The 20,393-nt window shown below is 43.3% G+C and overlaps 1 protein-coding gene across 1 annotated transcript; it reads left to right on the top strand.

The window, feature by feature from the left end:
• Positions 1-662: 662 nt before the first annotated feature.
• Positions 663-19,619, top strand: LOC150040771 (uncharacterized). The gene is made up of 3 exons (XM_090325733.1): positions 663-705; positions 14,180-14,379; positions 14,556-19,619. Exon 3 carries the CDS (start codon positions 14,739-14,741, stop codon positions 17,973-17,975), a length of 3,237 nt encoding a protein of 1,078 aa, XP_090181859.1. The 5' UTR covers positions 663-705; positions 14,180-14,379; positions 14,556-14,738; the 3' UTR covers positions 17,976-19,619.
• Positions 19,620-20,393: the final 774 nt, after the last annotated feature.

The following is a 20,393-nucleotide window of genomic DNA, read 5'->3' as shown; positions in this document are numbered from 1 at the left end:
AGACATTATTGGACTTTTCACAAAGATATACCCCCCTTTCCCACCTCCCCCACCAGAAGATGGGCTGACTCCTCCCATGGACTCCATGAGAGTCAAATAACCCCTCAGAGTTCGGCAGACTTTGAGGGCTCCTCCTGCACACTGCTCCACAAGACTCAGTGTGACTCCTCCCAGAGACTCCCCTTAAACATGTAGTTACACTCTTTCCCAAAGACTAGGTGAGACTGCAGCAGACAGCACAGGAGGAGAGGACACACCCTCAGCATCCGTGTATGTTGGAAGTATAGACACAGGAGGTAGGGGGAGCACGTCCAGCATCCGGGCATGTTGGAAATTGCAACGCAGGAAGTAGTGGTGCGTCCCATCATCCTTGTATGTTGGAAGTATAGACGCAGGAGGTAGGGGGAGCACCTCCAGCATCCGGGCATGGTGGAATTGTCGCGTGATGCACGCCTAGCCAATCAGAGGCTGGGATTTGACATTTAACCCCACCCCTTCCACAGCTCCGCCTACACGCGAGGCAAGCAGAAGGCGCTCCGCCCGCCATGGTGCTTGTCTCCAAATGAGAGGCTGCCGGTGAGGCCTCCGGGGTACAGCCTCGAGGGTCCCTCAGCTTCACGGAGGGCTGAGGAGGAGGCTCCCCTAGCCTGCTGCCGTGCTTGCAGACTGACTGCTGGGCTGCTCGGGTCTGGAGCTGCAAACCAGGTACCTGGCGTCAGCCGCCATTTTTACTTGCGAGGACGAGGCTCCACCTCCCAGCGACTGCAGGCGGGGAATGCATTCCAGGCGGAGTCTGGGAGGCGGAGTCTGGGAAACCCGGGCTCCCTACAAAATCCTTAGGCCTTGGCGGACCGCGGGTGCGGGTGCGGCCAGGGCTCTGGGGGAAGCCCCAGAATGGCAGTGAGAGGCCAGTGGGGGCAGACCCAGAACTATGAGGGCAATTGTGCCGGGAATGGGTCCTGCAGTGACCAGGCCGCAAACCCTCCGGCGCCTCCTCCCTCTTCTCCACTGGCATCTCAGCGCTGTAGCAGCAGCCAGCCTGAGGCTTCTAGAAGAAAGCATGCCTTCCTTCCAGGCCCTTCCTCAGCGGGGCCACCAGGCCAGCAGCCCCACCATTTGGTCCTCTCCTTAGGCATGCATCTGTGCCAGGTCCTGTTCTGCAAAGCCAGGCATCAGCTTTAGGTGCTGATCTGGGTAGTCATTCCACTTGGGCAGTTTCTGATGTGGGCAGACTAGTCAGAGAGGCTCAGATATTTGCAACCAGCAGCGGATACGGCCTGAGTCTCAGTTTCCACAGGCCAAGGCCAAGGCCAAGATTTTTGTAAATAGACTCATTTTTTAAAACGTAGTTGTATGTGGGGCTCCATTTTTTTCCCCATTGGACCCATAAAATTGGAATGTACCCACTACCGGACGAATATAACTGCCTCCCTTCTATACATCACCACTACAATAAAATACTATGAAAATATCTGGAGACATATTATAAACACAGGTAATAGGCAAGGAAGTATAGGACAGGCTTCTAGTACTAAACACAGTCCTTAGGATGATTTGAATTAATAATTGAAGACTGCCATCCACATAATTTCACAGGGTCGTACCACTTCCAGGTTTTTACCAGGAACTTGACTTTTTTGTCATTAGATCAGGAGTTATTTTAATTGCCTTTATTATTTATGTATAAGCAAAAGGGCCTAGGTTAAATTTCCCATGTACGGCCCACGAGGGCATTAAATAGTTTAAAGTTAAGGAATTTTTTTTAAATAATTGGGTGTTTTTCTTAGAACTCTGGTGATCTCCAGAGAGTGGGTATTCTGTTGTTTTGTTGTTGCTGTTGCTGTTGTTTTTATTTTATTTTTTTAAAAAATCAATAGCCTGTAATACTTTCAATTTTTTTTTATGGGTCATGGAGCTTGAACTCAGACTTGGTGCTGTCCCTGCGCTCTTCTGCACAAGACTTGAGCCAACCCCCGCTTCCCTTTTTCTATAGGTTAATTGGAGATAAGACTCTCAGGTCCTTTTGTGCCTGGGCTGGCTTTGAACCTTTACCATCAGATCTCAGCCTCCTGAGTAGCTAGGATGACAGGATTGAGCCACCTCACAGCTTACTTTTGAATGTTATAACACATCCATTGGACAATTTGTAATGCCTTTCCTGTTCTTTCCAGGGTGGATGATTTTTTGTGTGTGTGCCAGTACTGGGCTTGAGCTCAGGGTCTGAGCACTGTCCTTGGGCTTTCTGAAGGCTAGAGCTCTACCACTTGAGCCTCACCACCAGTTCTTGATTTTTTTTCTATGTATGTGGTACGGAGGAATTGAACCTGAGCCTTCGTGCACGCTAGGCAAGCACTTTACCACTAGGCCAAACTCCCTGCTCCAAGATGGATGATTTTTATGGACAGAAACCTCTAATTGTTTTCCCTGCTAAAGAGAAAGTGAGAAAAAAGAAGGGTAAAAAGTCACTAAGATGTACTTTGCTAACTTAACCTTGGGTAAAACAACGTATTACCTTTTCTAGCAGATCTAATAATCTTGTCCAGGGGCTTCCCAGTTTATCACAACATTGACATCATACATCCAGAGGTGGGTGAAATTCGACAGAGAATTCAGATCCAGTTCAGTATAGTTTAGACCTCCCCTATTTTTTAGATTTCTGGGCTGAGGGTTGAAAGAATTTGTTATCGAGATATATGGATTCCCCTGATGCATTAACATAACCTTTTGATCAGATGAGACCGTTCGTTTTACTAATAGAATTGTCTATAAAGCCAACTGCTGATGCTTTTGTGGGGATAACTACTTGCATCATAGAGACCTGGGGAGACCTGGAGTATAATTTTATTTTCTTCCCATGGGCACTCATTCCTCATATTCCTCCTCCATACAGTTTAAACAAGTGATATTTAGAGATTGACCTATAGTTTCTGTTAATTCTATGAATAGAGTTTGGGTTGTGAAGGAGAAGGTGTTTTCTTCTTTTCTATCTCTTCAATGGTCCACTGAAGATTCAGCAATGTGTTTTTCAGTCTATGACTTAGTTTTCCGTGGTGGGTTTTGCTTTTGAGCTCTAATTTCAATTTCAATTAGAAAAATTCACAGATTTGCTTTGTGACATGTGATCTATTTTGGAGAATGTGCCATTAGATGCTGAGAAGAATCTATATTCTGATGTTGTTGGGTGAAATAGTCTATAGATGTCTGTTTATTCTTGTAGTTTTTTGGTCTGAGGCTTATTTTCTTAGTTTTTGCCTAGATTATCTATTCAGAGGTGACAACAATATGTTGAAGTCACTAACAATAAATATGTTGTTATTTATGTGTACTTTTGTGTCAAGTAGTATGTGTTTGATGAAGTTGGGTACTCAAGCATTTGGTATATAGATATTTAGAATTCTCACATTATCCTGTGGTACAGTTCCCTTTACTAGTATGTGATGACATTATTTGTCTCTCTTTACTAATTCTAATTTGAAGTCTATTTTATCTATTAGGATTTCTCTCTGGCCTGTTTTTTGGTGCCATTTTCTTGAAAGACTTTATTCCAAACTTTCAGTTTGAGAATGTCTCTGCTTTTGTCAGCAAGATGGGTTTCTTTTAAACAACAGAAGGACATGTCTTTTAATCCAACTAATTACTCTGTTTCTCTTAATTATAAAGTTAAGTCCACTGATATTGAGGATTAGGACTGAGAGGTGTATGGTAATGCCTTCTATGTTACATATTTTTTAGGAACTTTGTTTCCTCAATTCATAATATATTTGTCTGGTTCTTTGTTAAGGAGTATTTTCTCTGGCTGGTAAATATAAATGGTGTTACTTCTTTGTTATGGAATGTCTAATTTTCTCCTTTGGTTATAAAGGATAATTTTGCTGCTTACAATATTCTGTGTTGGTAATTGATTTTAGTGTTTGTAATAAATCATACCTGGTTCTTCCTGCCTTTATTGTCTCAGCTGAAAAATCTGTAGTTATTTTGACTGGTTTTCCTTTATAAGTAATCAGTCTTGTCTGTCTGACAGTTTTAAGGATCCTTTTATTGGTCTTTATTGATCCTGTGTAGATTGTAGTGTGGTGTTAGGATGTTCTTTTCTGGTCTGGTCTGTTAGGAATCCTAAATGCTTCTTGGATCTGAATGGGCATTTCTTTTTTTTTTAACTGATGTAATTTTATTTTATTTTTTTCCTTTTTTTAATATATATACTTTTTGTTGTTGTTGTTGTTTTATTTTATTTATTTTTTATTGTAATTAGTAAAAGGGTTACATGATATTTGCCAGATAGAAGGTGCATTAATTCACATACATTGATACCCTTTCACATGTCTTGGTACCCATTTCCCTCACCCCCACCCCCCACCCGTCTTGGTTTCCCCCCCTTCCCTATCAAATTTCAAATATACAAATACAAATAAATTCAATATATCAGATAACAAAGTGAGATACTATACCAATATGAGAAAACCAAGGGACAGCAAAGGAGATGAGAGACACATAGTACATTAAGGAAAACAATCATTCATTATATGGCTTTTGTTTCAATATCCTGGATGTCCTTTCAATTAGCTTCACATTATATGGCCTTATGTATCAAGATTTTGCTCTATTGCAGATCTCTGCTAGTAGAGCCCAAGGTTTCTACTGATTATGACGAATGAGGGAAACCATTGAGCCTAAGTTCCTTTGAGTCTGGCTTACTTCACTTAATATGATTTTTTCTAAGTCTTTCCATTTCCTAACAAATGGGGCGATGTCATTCTTTCTGACAGCAGCATAGAATTCCATTGTGTACAAATACCACAACTTGTTGATCCACTCATCAACTGAGGGACATCTAGGTTGGTTCCATATCTTTGCTATGGTGAATAGTGCTGCAATGAACATTGTTGTGCAAGTGGATTTTGTATGTCCTTGCTTCTGGATGGTTGGGTAAATGCCAAGTAGTGGAATTGCTGGGTCATAGGGGAGTTCTATGTTTAGCCTTTTGAGGCACTGCCACACTGCTTTCCATAGTGGTTGGACGAGTTTGCACTCCCACCAACAGTGTAGTAGTGATCCCTCCTGGCCACATCCCCTCCAGCATCTGTTGTCATTCGTTTTCCTGATCCTGGCCATTCTAACTGGAGTGAGGTGGAATCTTAGAGTTGTTTGGATTTGCATTTCTTTTATGACCAGGGATGTTGAGCATTTCTTCATGTGTCTATAGGCCATTTTTGTTTCTTCTTCAGAGAAGACTCTCTTTAAATCTTTGGCCCATTTTTTAATGGGATGGTTGTTACTTTGGAGGTGAGTTTTGGAGTGATTCAATTTTTTGAGTTGTTGATATATTTTAGATATGAGGCCTTTGTCCGTTGTTTGGTTGGTGAAGATCTTCTCCCACTCTGTAGGCTTCCTGATTAGTTTACTAGCTATGTCCTTTGCCATACAAAAGCTCTGCAGTTTAATGCAGTCCCATTTATCCAGCCTTTCTCTGATTTGTTGTGATTCTTGGTCCTTATTAAGAAAGTTTCGACCTGTGCCAAGGAGGCCTAGTGTAATTATTAAAATCAAAGCAGAATTAAATGATTTGGAATCCAAAAAAAACTATAGAAAGAATCAACAAAACAAGGAGTTGGTTGTTTGAAAGAATTAACAAAATTGACAAGCCCTTAGCAAATCTTACCAAAAAAAGAAGGGAGCATATCGAAATAAACAAAATCGCAGATGAAAATGGTAATATCACGACAGAAATTACCAAGATCCAGAATATCATGAGGGAATACTTCTCAAACCTTTATGCCAACAAATTTGAGAATCTAGATGAAATGGATGAATTCCTAGCCAATATTAACATACCCACACTGAACCAAGAAGAACTAACCCAACTCAACAGGCCTATTTCAAGCTCTGAAATAGAAATGGCACCTAAGAAAAGCCCAGGGCCAGATGGATTCACAGCTGAATTCTATAAGGTCTTCAAAGCAGAGCTCACACCAATACTCCTCAAGCTCTTCAACAAAATTGAAATTGAAGGTTCCTAACCAAACTCATTCTATGAAGCCAGTATAACCCTCATCCCCAAACCAGACAGAGATTCATCAAAGAAAGAGAACTATAGACCTATATCTTTGATGAACATCGATGCAAAACATCTCAACAAAATACTGGCCAACCGTCTACAACAACTCATCAAAAAAATTATACACTATGATCAAACTGGATTCATCACGGGGAGGCAAAGCTGGTTCAACATACACAAATCAATATAATTCAACACATCAACAGGAGCAAGGACAAAAATCACATGATTGTCTCAATAGATGCAGAAAAGGCATTTGACAAGATCCAACACCCCTTTATGTTAAAAGCTCTGGAGAAACTAGGAATCCATGGAACATTCCTCAGTGTAATAAAGGATGTGTATGAGAAACCTACTGCTAGTATTACACTTAATGGTGAAAATCTAAAGCCATTCCCTCTAAAATCAGGAACGAGACAAGGATGCCCACTCTCTCCACTCCTCTTTAACATAGTACTAGAATTCCTAGCCAGTGCAATAAGGCAAGGAGCAAGCATAAAGGGGATCCAAGTAGGGAAAGAGGAAATAAAACTATCCCTCTTTGCAGATGACATGATTCTGTATTTAAAGAATCCTATAGACTCTACTCCCAAGCTCCTTGAGCTGATTCAAAGCTTTGGAAGAGTAGCAGGCTATAAAATCAACCCTCAAAAATCAACTGCCTTCCTTTACGCCAACAGTGAGAGGAACGAGGCAATAATCAGGAAAGAAACTCCTTTCACAATAGCCTCAAAGAAAATAAAGTACCTAGGAATTAGCTTCACTAAGAATGTAAAGGACCTTTTTGACGAAAACTTTAAAACCCTAAAAAAGGAAATTAAAGCAGAACTAAGGAAATGGAAAAACCTCCCATGCTCCTGGATTGGAAGAATCAACATTGTGAAAATGACAGTCTTGCCAAGAGCTATCTACAAATTCAATGCAATACCCATCAATATCCCAATGTCATTCTTTAAAGAAATAGAAGAGGCAACCCAAAATTTCATATGGAATAATATAAGACCCCGTATAGCAAAAACACTTCTTAGCAGAAAGAACAGCGCTGGAGGAATTTCAATTCCAAACTTTAGACTCCATTACAGAGCTATAATTCTCAAAACAGCTTGGTACTGGCACAGGAACAGGCCTGAAGACCAATGGAATAGAACTGAGGACCCAGATATTAAACCACAGACCTATGGCCACCTAATCTTTGACAAGGGAGCCAAAAAAATAGAATGGAAGAAAGACAGCCTCTTCAACAAGTTGTGCTGGCAGAACTGGTTAAGCACCTGCAGAAAACTAAAGTTGGATCCTTCTTTGTCACCTTGCACTAATTAACTCCAAATGGATCAAAGACCTGGAGGTAAAAGCTAACACACTGAAAACTTTACAGGAAGGATTAGGTGAATGGGCATTTCTTTTAGGGTATTTGGGAAGTTCCCTGCTAGGATTCTGTGAAATGTGTTTCCTATCTCCTTGGTTATCTCCTTTTTACCTTCCTCAATACATTATCAGCCTCAAATTCAGTCTTCAAATTGAGTCCTGAAGTTACTGCAAGCTCTTGTTTCTTGGATTTGGTCTGTATAATAACCCCTTCCTCTTCAATTTGATCTGCTCTGTCCTCCAGCCCTGAGACTGTCTTCTAGTTTGTTTATTCTGCCATAGACATTATTTTACTTTATTCATTACTCTGTTTTCTCTTTGGCCACATCTGAAGGCTTCTACCTGTTTTTGAAGTCTTTTTTTAAGGATTTATGAGGCCCTCTTTATATCATTGATTTGCTTAATCTCCTTTAACTGGATGATTGTTTTATCATTGAACTCCTTTGCAATCTCTTGAATGTCACTTAGCTTCTGTATTTCTTCATGAATTCTTCCCTTATCCTTTGTTTACTTTCATCACACACACCCAAATTGTCTTGGATATATTTTCAGATTTTTTATTAATTTATCAGCAGTGTTTTTAGTGCATCTTGTGAAGTGTCTTCTATGTACCTGTTTTCTTCCTCTGTTGTCTGGTTGTTTTCTATGATCATTGTATTTCCTTCAATTTGCGTATTTCTAGTATTTCTGTGATACCTTCTGGCCATTTGAAAACCCTTTCGGTTTAATCTTCTGGAAATCTGTGAACTTGTAAATAGGTTATTCCTTGTTGTCTTAGTTTACTAAGCAGGTGATGTTATGTTTCTTTGTTAAGATTTGCTTATCTCACAGGGCCGCGAGTTTGGCCTAGTGGTAGAGTGCTTGCCTAGCATTCACGAAGACCCGGGTTCAATTCCTCGGTACCCCACATACATAGCAAAAACCCGGAAGTGGTGCTGAGGCTCAAGTGGTAGAGCTCTAGCCTTGAGAAAGCCCAAGGACAGTGCTCAAACCCTGAGCACAAGCCCAGGACTGGCAAAAAAAAAGATTTGCTTATCTGGGTTTAGGGTTTGTAGAGACTGTTGAGTGAAGATGTAGAATTCAGTTTTGTTGTGGAATTATAGTGTTAAAATTTAACTATCAAATGAAAGTATTGGGGTTGTCAAGTAAGTTTAGGATGGGGAAGGGGTGGTTTTCAGGGATATAATTGAGTGAAAGGGGTACAGGTTTATAGGGAAGTTAGTGGAGGAGTAGGAAGGTGGAGTGTATAGGGAATGAGTGTCATAGAGGCTATAAATGTGGGAGAAGAAAAAACTCAACCTTGTTTTTTATATTGAAGAAGGAAGTCAAGTAAAGAGAAATTGGGTTATGTACTCTGAGCTCTAATGCTGACTACTCTAAAAAGCCTAAGGTAATTTTTGTCTCCTATCTAATTACACCTCTATTTTAGTACAAAGAAAAGTTAGATAAAGAAGTGTGGGATATTGTATATATAACAAAAATAGATTATATATTGTATATATACCTGTCTCAAATCATCAAATCTGTAGACTCAGAACACTCAACTTGGAGATTGGTAAGTGGCTTTCTAAAAAATGAAGAGGGGTGGGAGAGAGAGGATTGTGGCTCTTGCTTATTATGTTAGAGATCAGTGTTGTTCCATACTTCCATTTCTATGGGAATGGCATGAGTTAAGGCCAACATAAAGGAAGTTCCTCAGTTTAGAGTTGTAAGTTGACTCTGGTTGCTACTGGAGCTATATGCAGTTTTTCCCATCACACAGGCTGTGCTGTTGGATGTAACAGTTATCAGCTGTCTTTCCTGTATGGCTGCAGTTCCTGGTGTTGTTTTCCACGGTGCCTCCCTGGCTGCATGTCTCTCCAAGGTGCATTGCTGTCCCTCTACTAGAGTTTTGAGGTGAATTGCGGGTTGTAGTGTACTAGTACAGGGGCATGCTGTGTCCCAGTTGTATTTCCTGGTTAGCCGCGGAAGGTTTGAAAAAGTTTGCTTCTTTGCCCTCTTCAAATATGTTCCCTCCTTCTCAGCCTGGGGATGTGGTCCAGGCACTCTGGGTCACCACAAAGGAAATGGTAACCCAGGGGAGGGAGTTCTTGAACTAGGTACTCAGAGTTCACACAGCTGGTGTTGAGCTCCTCAGTGGCAGCCTGGTGAGGTGTCTCTGTCTGGTATGATGGTCTCAAAATTTTTCTTCCTGTGTTTTCCTCTTGTCGCTCTTTAGGTTTGTTGCTTTCCCTGTGCTTCTTGTCATAGTGCAGCCACAGCAGCAGCCACTGAACAGGAGTCAGCATGCTGATTCTGAAATATTCTCTGATTTATATTTTTGTGTACTGTTTGTATAATTTCTTCTACTAGAATGAGTCTCTGTTAATACTTAGATTGGTATGAATCTCTTCAGGTGAAGTGTGTTGTAGGACCCTAAATCTCTGTTTGTTCAGATACAACTAGGGAGTAGCGATGCCACCATTTACCCGGGAATTTAGCGTCTTATTTATATGTTTTCCCTTCTCTGAATCCTGGGGCTGATAGGGTATTATAATTTCTAAGTGAGTTTTAGGCTTTTTGCCATTAGTTGCATCATGTTTGCCACATCAGTGTCACACCCAGCAGACAGAGGTGTGGGCTTTTTTTTTCCATGAGGCTTGAACTCTGGGCCTGGGCACTGTCTCTGAATTCTTCAACTCAACGATAGTGTTCTACCACTTTGAGTCACAGCACTACTTCTGGTTTTCTGGTGGTAGTTAATTGGAGATAAGAGTCTCACGGTCTTTCATGTCTCGGCTGGCTTTGAACTGCAATCCTCAGATCTCAGCCTCCTGAGGATTACAAGTATTAGCGACCAGTGCCTGGCTCAGATAGATTTTTTTTTTGCCAGTCCTAGGCTTGGGCTCAGGGCTTGAGCGCTGTCCTTGGACTTTCTCAAGGCTAGCACTGTACCACTTGAGCCTCAGCACCACTTCCGGCTTTTTGCTATGTATGTGGTACCGAGGAATCGAACCTGGGTCTTCATGCATGCTAGGCAAGCACTCTACCACTAGGCCAAACTCCCGGCCCCCAGATAGATTTTTTAAATTATATTTTTATTGTAATTAATAGAAGGGTTATTATATTCACCAGGTAGAAGGTGCATTACTTAACATTCATTGCTACCCCTTCTCATGTTATTATCCCCATTTTCCTCCCTCAACCCCTCCCCTCATCTTGCTTTCCCCTTTCCCTATCCTATTTCAAATAAACATATATACAATATATCAGATAACAAGGTAAGATACTGTAAAAATATGAGATAACCAAGGGATAATAAAAGAGATGAGAAATAATATAGTACATTAAGAACAACAGTCACACTGTATATGGCTCTTGTTTCTATATCCTGGAGGTCCTTTCATTTAGCCTCATCCTGTATGGCCTTATGTAACTAGGTTTTGCCCTATTGTAAACCTCTGCTAGGAGAGTCCAAGGTTTATACTAATTATGATAAATGAGGGAAACCATTGAGCCTATGTTCCTTTGAGTCTGGCTTACTTCACTAAATATGATTTTTTCTAAGCCTTTCCATTTCCTTACAAATGGGGCGCTGTTGTTCTTTCTGATGGCAGCATACAATTCTATTGTGTATAAATACCACGTCTTATTGATTCACTCATTAACTGAAGGGCATTTGGGTTGGTTCCATATCTTTGCTGTGGTAAATAGTGGAACAATGAACATCGTTGTGCTAGTGGCTTTAGTATGTCCTTGTTTATGGACGGTTGAGTAAATGCCAAGGAGTGGAATTGCTGGGTCATAGGAGAGCTCTATGTTTAGTCTTTTGAGGAACCCCCATAATACTTTCCATAGTGGTTGAACGAGTTTACACTCGTACCAACAGTGTAGTAGTGATTGATCCCTTCTGGCCACATCCCCTCCAGCATCTGTTGTTATTAGATTTCATGATCATGGCCATTCTAACTGGAGTGAGGTGGAATCTTAGAGTTGTTTTGATTTGCATTTCCCTTATGGCCAGAGATGTTGAGCATTTCTTCATGTGTCTATAGGCCATTCTTATTTCTTCTTCAGAGAAGACTCTCTTTAAATCTTTGGCCCATCTTTTAATGGGATGGTTGTTTCTTTGGAGATTAGTTTTGGAGTGATTCAATTTTTTGAGCTGTTGATATATTTTGAATATGAGGGCATTGTCTGTTGTATGGTTAGTGAAGATCTTCTTCCACTCTGTGGGCTTTTTATTTAGCTTGCTAGCTATGTCCTCTCCCATACAGAAGCTCTTCAGTTTAATGCAGTCCCACTTATCCAAACTGTCTTTGATTTTTGTGTTTCTGGGTCTTTATTAAGAAAGTTTCAGCCTGTGCCAAGGAGACCTAGTGTGTCTCCTATTCCTTCTTGTAAAGTTTTTAGTGTATCTGCTTTTACCTTGAGCAGACAGATATTTTAAGACATGGGGATCATTTTCTTTAGCAGGCATCTTGCTACTTCTTGGGTCTTTTTAGTCCCTGTGGCTCAGCCTGCCACTATCCTCAGTAGGTATAGAGAAACACCAACAGATATCTGTACCCCAAATATGAAGCAGGTCAGTAATGTCTTCAACTATATTTTCAATTGTAATCTCGCCATCATGGGATGGTGCCCTCTGAATCCTTCTCAAAGCTTCTCTCATGTTTTGGTTTGATTTTTCCACTCTAATGGCTTCTGTTCCCAAACTCTGTAGCTTTATATAGAGATTTCAATATGAAAAAGTAATTAGAGGGCTGGGAGTTTGACCTAGTGGTAGAGTGCTTGCCTAGCATGCACAAAGACCCTAGTTTGATTCCTTGGTACTCTATACATAGATAAATACCGAAGTGATGCTGTGGCTCAAGTGGAAGAGCTCTAGCCTTGAGAAAGCCCAAGGACAGAGCTCAGGCCCTGAGTTCAAGCCCCCAGACTGGCAAGAAAAAAAGGGATTAGAGATCCAGTTATGGGAGAAACCTACTGCCCTGAGTAAGAATAACAAGGATTATTTGGTTCTTTTTTCCCCATATGGACTTTTGTCCTAGGTGCCTTTTATTCCTAATGCCTAACTAGGAAAAATATGTGTTCCTTACCATTTATTCCTCTCAGATGTCATGTTAACTGTCATTAGAGGTGCAAAATTTGGTGACTATTCTGGCTTCTTCCTGCAGAAATGGAATTAATTAGGTGAGGGTTGTTTGGGTATCTTTAAGAGGGGCTGCTTAGGCATTTTGGTTTATGGGACAGTTCAAGGAGACCTGATAAAATGTTGAAGGTGGTCTATTTTAGGATCCAGGCACAAGACCATGCGATAGTATTATTAGTGGGGTAATTTTACAATCCTATGGCTGCTCCAAGATTTGGTCTGTCAGGTTTACAAGTTTCACAAGTTTCTTTGACAAACGAACTTTCAGGATTTTCTTTCTTGGCTTCCCTTTAAAATTGGATTGGGTTTAAAATCTCTTTACATAAGTGTGTGGTGTGGGGTCTCCTAGATACAAATGGCTAGGTTTTCTTGAGTACCCAGAACAGTGCCTTGACTTACTTCTCTTGCTGTGAGCTTAAATGAACTCAAGTGGCTAGTGGTAAGACAAAATTTAAGCAAGGGCTATTAGAGCCATTTATCACACTAGTTACTTTCAGACTACTACCATCTTCATCCTGGCAGGTCTAGTAGATCTTGTTTTGTTGCTGGGGTAATGTCACAGTTGGTAATTTTGCTAGTTTCATGATGGTGACTGACAGATCAAATGAGAGTCAGTACTGAAGAAACCAACTTTCCCTCAAATTTAAGCAACAGGGAGATCAACAGAAATAGTTCCCAAGCAGGCTTACCTGGAACATATTAAGGGTAAAAGCTAAGATTGAAAAATAAATACTTGTAATAGTCATAACTCTATGTGTCTGACTATAAATGTTCCAGAGGATAAAAATCTGCAATGACAAAAGACTGAAGAGTAGTCCTGATTGATGAAAGTTTTAAATAGCAACTGATTAAACAGTCCAGATATTTCCATAGTATATAGCAGCTCCACAGTAGTGTTACCTTAAAGTATCATTGCTCCATTGCATCAAGAGATCCAGTGCCTTCATTGCAGAAAGGGAAATGAAAAGTCACCACAGCCAGTCTCAGAAGAGAAACACAAAATGTAATGGGATCTAAAATAGGGACATGCGACCCCAGGATATATCATAGGAAACAGTTTGTTATGTTAGCACAGATTCGGCCAACTCATGTCCTTCAAAATTTGAGTACTGAGAACAAACACCTCGTGTGTTATATATCTTTCTACCTACTTATATGGCATGTGTTTCTGTAGAATTCTATAGTTCAATTTAAAAGGGTTCAAAGTTTTCACCAATATTGTTCATGTACTACATTGACCAGAGGGCTGAACCTTCCCAAAGATACTGTACAGCACGTCTCAATACCCACACCAGTATATATCACATAGTATGTATTATACATTACATGTCATATAAAAACATTAACATAACACATTTAATACTGTGCTATTTATATTGTATACTATATATACTATACATTATTTATACCACACATTACACATACATAATCTAGTACACATATATGCTAGAAAATGAAATATAATACTAAATGAAATACAAAAAATTCAAAATGAAGAAATATAGGATTCATATTATCATATTTTCAAAAGTGTAGTAAAATGCTATACTATCATTTACTTATGGATCCTGAAATGAGGATTTAACTCAAATTTTAACCATTAGCGTTTATATATCTTTGTATTAAAGCCTCAGGCAGACACCAGCAGCCTCCTCTCAAAGACTTCATCAGACCTTGGAATACTTTGGCAGAGAAGGAAAGACTCCCCCACAGACTCGATCAGACCGCTGAAGTTTGGTCGAGTCCAGCAGACTTCTCTACTAAACCCCAGCAGACATCTCCCAAAGCCTCCTCCTAAAGACTGGATGCAGAAACTGCCAAACAGTTGGTAAGACTCTGGCACACTAGGACAGAGGGTGGAGGGAGAGGGAGGGCAGGAAGCTACATGCAGGAGGGAGAGGGATGGGTACATCCCAACCTCCTGACTACTGGTAGTAGCAACTGAAGTATGCCTAGCTACTGAGAAGTAAGGACTCAGCCATTTTCACCCCACCCCTTCCACAGGGTCTGCCTCCACGTGGTGCTTGTCCCAATCCCTCTGGCAGCAGTGCAGTGAGAACCTGCTGGCTTAAACTCGGAAACACCTCAGCTACACTGAAGGCTGAAGAAGGAGCCTGCCCTAGTCCCTGGACATGGGTGCAGACTGATTGCTGAACTTCTTGGTTCTGAAGCAGCAAATCAGGTAGCATGTTATCAGCAGCCCTTCTCCAAGAAGAAGTACCTCCCCACAAGGACAATAGGCAGGAAACACGTATTGGTCGTGGTCAAAGAAGCCAGGGTCCCTACAGAATGCGTAGACGAATGGGGACCACAGGGAAAGGCCAGGATTCAGCCTGGCAATCCCCAAAGGGCAATGGGTTGCCCAGCCACAGTCAGGGGCAGACAGAAAGGCCCAAAGACAACATGAATCAGAAGCAGTACAGCAGTGACCAGGCAGCAAGCCCTCCAGGGCAGCAACTAGTTTCTGGAGCTCCCAGACAGCCTCATTTTACTCCACAAATGGCATCTCAGAGCTCTCAAATCTGTAGCAACAGACAATCTAAAGGTTCTAGAAGAAAACAGTCACCCCAGGAAGAATCTGTCCTATGCAGAGGAATCAACCCACCAGCCACATTAGGAGGTATTCTCCTTAGTCATGCATTTCTGACAGGTCCTGTGTTGAAAAGCCATGTATCCTCTCAAGGACAGGATAGGCATGGTCACTCCATCAGTACAGTCTCTAATCGGCAAATCACCAATCCGAGAAGATCAGCCATCTCCAAGCAGGCCAATAGAAAAGGCCCAAGGTTCAAGTCAGAAGAGGCCCGCCTAGAACTTGCTGAACACAAGGCTTTACCAGACCACATCCAGCTTTTTCAGAGCTCTGATCGCCAGTGTCTCCACCGAACCCTCACAGGCACTGATCTTCCTAAATATAAAAAGCAAGGAAGCCTAGATGTATGCTACGAGGCTACACCAACACCAAATCGGCAGAACAATAATACTGGCGTTGATTCTGATCACCATGGCCAAGTTATCCAGGAAGATCCTGTTATGCAAAGGGGCCGCCGCAGGCGCAACCGCCACCAGCGCCAACAACAGCAAAGAGAATACAATACCCAGAGAGCTTCTGATCTCTCTAGGCAAGTTACTTTGTCCGGTAAAGGTGCGCGGGCCCCTTTGACAAAGAGGGGCCTATATCTCAAGCAGACTCGTATGAGAGATAGCCGTAGATTTTCCAGCAGCGAACCTAGGTCTAACCATGATGCCCAGGGCCCTGCTATCCAGGCAGACCCAGACAGCATCAGACAGAACACACTGTCAGGAAGCATTCTGAGAAGCAGTGCATCAGCGTCTGGCTCTGATGCCTATGGCCCAGACTTGCAGGACTGTCCTGATGGCCACCAGCAGTTTCCCATCAGGGAAAATTCTGAAGTCAGTCACCAAGCTGTGCCATCCTGTCCTAATCTCCGGGACAGCTCTACTCAGCTAGACCATAGTACTCCAGGCCAGGTCAACACACAAGGCTCCAAACTCCACAGAAGTATGTCTGGATCCTATGATAATGTCCTGTGTTATACCTGCCAGGACCGCAACCAGACTATGTTACCAGGCCATGTTGGGCAGAGCAGTGCATATGATTATGCATTTAATATTCCTGAGAAGGAGTGTCAGAATGACCCCAATCACCACTCGTGCACCATCTGTGTAACTTCTGCTCTGCTAGGCTGTGTTTCCCTGGATGAAGGCTCTGACCACTGCCAGCAACAAGGCCAAAATTACCAGTTGTGTCCCACCCGGGAAACATCTGATCACTCCCTTCATGCTACCTTGGCATCTTGTGATGTCCAGGACCCACATGTGCTGTGTGACCGGGATCTGCTTCAGCAGGTCACCCAGAAGGGCCATGTTGTTCCCAGCAGTGCTTCAAGATCTCAGCAAGATATGTACTACCAGAGAGCCCGGGCAGGCCCAGCGCCCTACAGCCCAGCAATATTGGCAGGCCATGTTCATGAGAACAGGGCGCTAGAATGTGGTTCAGATCTCTATGATCAGGTCTTCAAGTTATGCACTGATGGTTACCAGCACCCCATCTGGGGAAGTTCTGACCTCCATCAATCTTCAACCCCATTAAGACTCAATCCCTGGGAAATCTCTCCAAGAGCAGCCCGAGATTTTCCAAGCCTGGACACACAAAAAAGCAGAGCAGCAGCATCTTGTGCTGATGTTTCTCTTACTACTACACAGGCAGAACCAGATCTCTGCAACCAGGACCAATTACCAGTCAGTAGTCTGTCTAGCACTGTATCTGCAGCTCTAACCCACATTTTGGAATGTGTAACTCTGGCAGGCCTGGATTTCAAAAACTGTAGCACTCTCCGAGACCCCACCCTCGGGAGCAGTGTACCTGCTTCCCTTGCAGATATGCAGGTCGTGGTAGGACATGCAGATCACCGAAACTGGGCCAGTGTTGCTGGTCCCACCCTCCAGAGCAGGGCATCAAATTCCACCTCTGATCACAATATTTCTAGCACTCAGGCAAAACCTGATCAGCATTGCTATACCGTGGCAGGTCCTAACCCTTGGGGTTTTGCCCCAGGATCTGATCTTTGCAAACCATTTACTCCTCCAGGCCCTGTTTATTCCAGCAATTCATCCCTGGAAGGCCACAATTTTCCTGGTCCTATCACCTATGCAGGCCGAGAGTCCCGTAACTGGGGTAATAAACCAGGCCAAGGTCTAGAGAGCAATAGATCTGGGTTCCAACATGATGGCTTTCATGGTAACATACCTGTAGACTCTGATGGCAGCATCTGGGCCCCATTGCCAGGCCACATTCTCCCTAGCCATGCATCAGAGTCCTACCCTGATGCCCAGATGCAGGCTGCTCTGGCAAAGCTACGTCATCCCACCTGGGCCAATTTACCATGCTCTGTTCTCTGGGACAGTCCATCTGATACACGTAATATCTGGGGTCAGGCCAACCAGGATGACCCCCATCTCCCTACTCTGCCAGGCCCTTTTCTCCCAAGCAGTGCATCTGTAGATCAGCGTGATGTCCCAGGCCATTCTGCCCAGGCAGGCTTAACTCTGCAAACCAGGGCCACCTTGTCAGACAAGCTTCTCTGTAACGGGGCATCCAGGTCCACCATTGATGTCCGTAGCCCCACCTTCCAGGCAGACTCTGATCAGCAGCTAGGCCATGCCATGGCAGACCTTGAGTTCCAGTTTGCTAACTCCCCTAGCCTGGGAGCTGAGACTCTTAACATGGGCACCCCATCACGGCCTCTTTTCAGCAGGAAGGCAAGCATGTCTATCCATTATTTGCATGACCTTATCACCTGTTCTGACCAAGCTACTTTCAGTAGAGCCTCTACACCAGACCACATTCTTCCCAACAGGGGAATGGGAACTGACCCCACCTGCTATTTAGGATTGCCCTGATAGCTGCATCCAGGCTACACAACGGGCCCACAGCACTGACACTACGGCATCCTTTCAGGGACAGGTTTCTATCTCTGTAGGCTGACAATCATTCCATACAATGCCCTCCCATATCCTTCCTCTGTAGTAGGTGTGGACCTCTGCTGTTTCAGCACTGCGACTGGCCGTGCTTGCTGCCATAGTGATCTCCACACCACCTTGCTCCTCAACAGTGCCTGTTAGGACCTGTGCCAGGTTCTTCTGTGCAAGGTTACACCACTGAGTTAGGTGGTGTCGTCCATAGACAGGACAATCCACCATGACCTGTGCAAGGAAATCAAGCATTAGCAAAGGTTCTACCTTCCATTGCCACGTATATCACCAGACCATGCCACCCCATATGTAGTCCAGACCACCAGAGCCTGCTCTGTTGTCCATGTCAAACTACCAGGCCTTCTTCTCCAAAACCCACTTCCAAGTATGTGATACAGAAGACCCCACACCATCAGAGGTAAACCCAACCGCTGTGCTTTTCCTTTGTCTACCAGGAAAGACCAGTGACTGTGTCTTGCCATTCATTGTCTTCTTGCCAGGCAATACTACTAAACCATCCCCTACTGAGCCAAGGAAATTGTAAGGTCCATATTCACTGCAGTCGGTAAAAAAACACCAGGATAGCTTCCATATTTAGGGAATCCCACAGGCACCATCCTCCCAGGTAGACTAGAGTTTCAGGGGCTGATGCTCTGAGTCAAAAACTATTCTAAATCCACATGCCCTTTTATCTGAAACTTGTCCAAACCACAGAGCCCTACACTTCCTAGCAAGAATAATCAAGAGCCTTGGCCCTTTAGTCGCTCCATGGCAGGAAAGACTCTCCCCTGTCGTTCCTTATCTATCCTTTATTCTATCCTAAATAGCTGTGCAACTCAGAAAGAAAGTCAGTGCTCTGCTACATCCTTTGAGGTTGTGCTGCTTTTCCATACATGGACAGACCCCATTTCCCCTTGGCTTTTATTCTAGAGCAGCTCAACTTATACTAAGGGCCTAAATTTGGCTTCCTTCTGTGACCTTTCCATTTTAGAATCTCTTCCTCACCCTCCTCTCTTGGAACATCCTTTCTGAGGTTAAGATTTATCCCTCCTTCTCTAGATCACCTGACTCCTCCTTCTCATCCCAGCTGGATGTTCTACAGTGAGCTCCTCTGTCTCCCCATATGGGTTTTGTGATCTGGACACAATTCCTCTCCTCTCCTAGACCTGGTGGCCTTTGGTGACCTTATATGAACCTTGCTTCTTCAGTATCAATCCATATAACCAGCCCTTCCAGTGAGCATACATGGGGATCAGGCCTCACCCTTTTCTAGCCCAGTTGTGGCAGTGAGCATACATGGGGATCAGGCCTCACCCTTTTCTAGCCCAGTTGTGGCAATCGGGGAGCATCTTGCACCAGCTCCCTAATTATCTCAGACCTCCCCAGTATTCTGAATGGACTGCCTAATAGTTTTCTGTCAGGCACCAAAGGTTCTTGGAGCTAGAAACCACTCTGCTGAGCAGTTTTGAAGCCTTCTCACTGCATTACCTGCCCTGACCTACTGCTCATCCTCTAGTCTGAGATCCTACCCCTTCAAGAGGGTTTATTAAACCCTGAGTTGAAATTTCTCTTTTATATTTTTTCTGGTGTGAATTGTTTTAGCAATAAAAGTTGAATGTTGATTATCAGTGTTTCAAATGCTGTTATTTTATCTTGCTGCTATAATTGATTCCAGGACCTGGTGCATGCTAAGCTTATACTTCACACTGGATATTGGTATCCTGGCCACAGTACTAGGCCCTTTTCTCTTGTGCCACTCATTGGATGTGTCCTGATTTCCAGGGCCATGTCAACTGCACAGTCCAAGATCCCCACAGCAAGGTCACGAAACTAGGCCATCTTCTACTGAGCATCTCATGTGGGTCCCAATGTGATGTTTTCTTATTGTGCCTGCAGTTCCTGGTCTTGGCCACTGGAGAGCGTTGCTTTTCTAGGTTCCCCAAAGCATATTCCCCTCAGTCCCTCCATGATATCTAGGGCCAAACCACACTGTCAGATCCAGCTCTCCCTAACTAGACAACTTAATAAGCCCCATTCCCTGGAGCAGTACATCAAGTTCCCACTCAACTGTCGTGGGCCAAACCACCCCAGCAGACTCAGCACTTCAGAACTGAGCCACATTTCCTGGCCCTGTTTTCCTTAACAGTGCACCCAGTTCCACCCCTCCAGCTGGCCATAATTAGCAACCCAGCCACACTGTGGCATGCCCTCATGGACAGATTCTTAACAACCTGGCAGCCACAGATCTGGCATCCCAGCTGTTCCTCCAGGCCCTGTTCTCCATAGCAATGCATCTCTGGTCCCATCACATGTGACGTATGCCTGGCCACTCAGAGTGACATTCTC

Source organism: Megascapheus bottae, chromosome X (assembly GCF_031878675.1).
Source record: "Megascapheus bottae isolate mThoBot1 chromosome X, mThoBot2.hap1, whole genome shotgun sequence".
NCBI classification, from domain to species: domain Eukaryota; kingdom Metazoa; phylum Chordata; class Mammalia; order Rodentia; family Geomyidae; genus Megascapheus; species Megascapheus bottae.
Note: the sequence above shows the minus strand (reverse complement) of the source record. Positions and strands in the feature narration are given on the sequence as shown.

What these genes read in the sequence shown, in the direction of transcription:
- LOC150040771 (XM_090325733.1), top strand. Translation starts at nt 14,739, where the DNA reads ATGTTATCAGCAGCCCTTCTCCAAGAAGAAGTACCTCCCCACAAGGAC.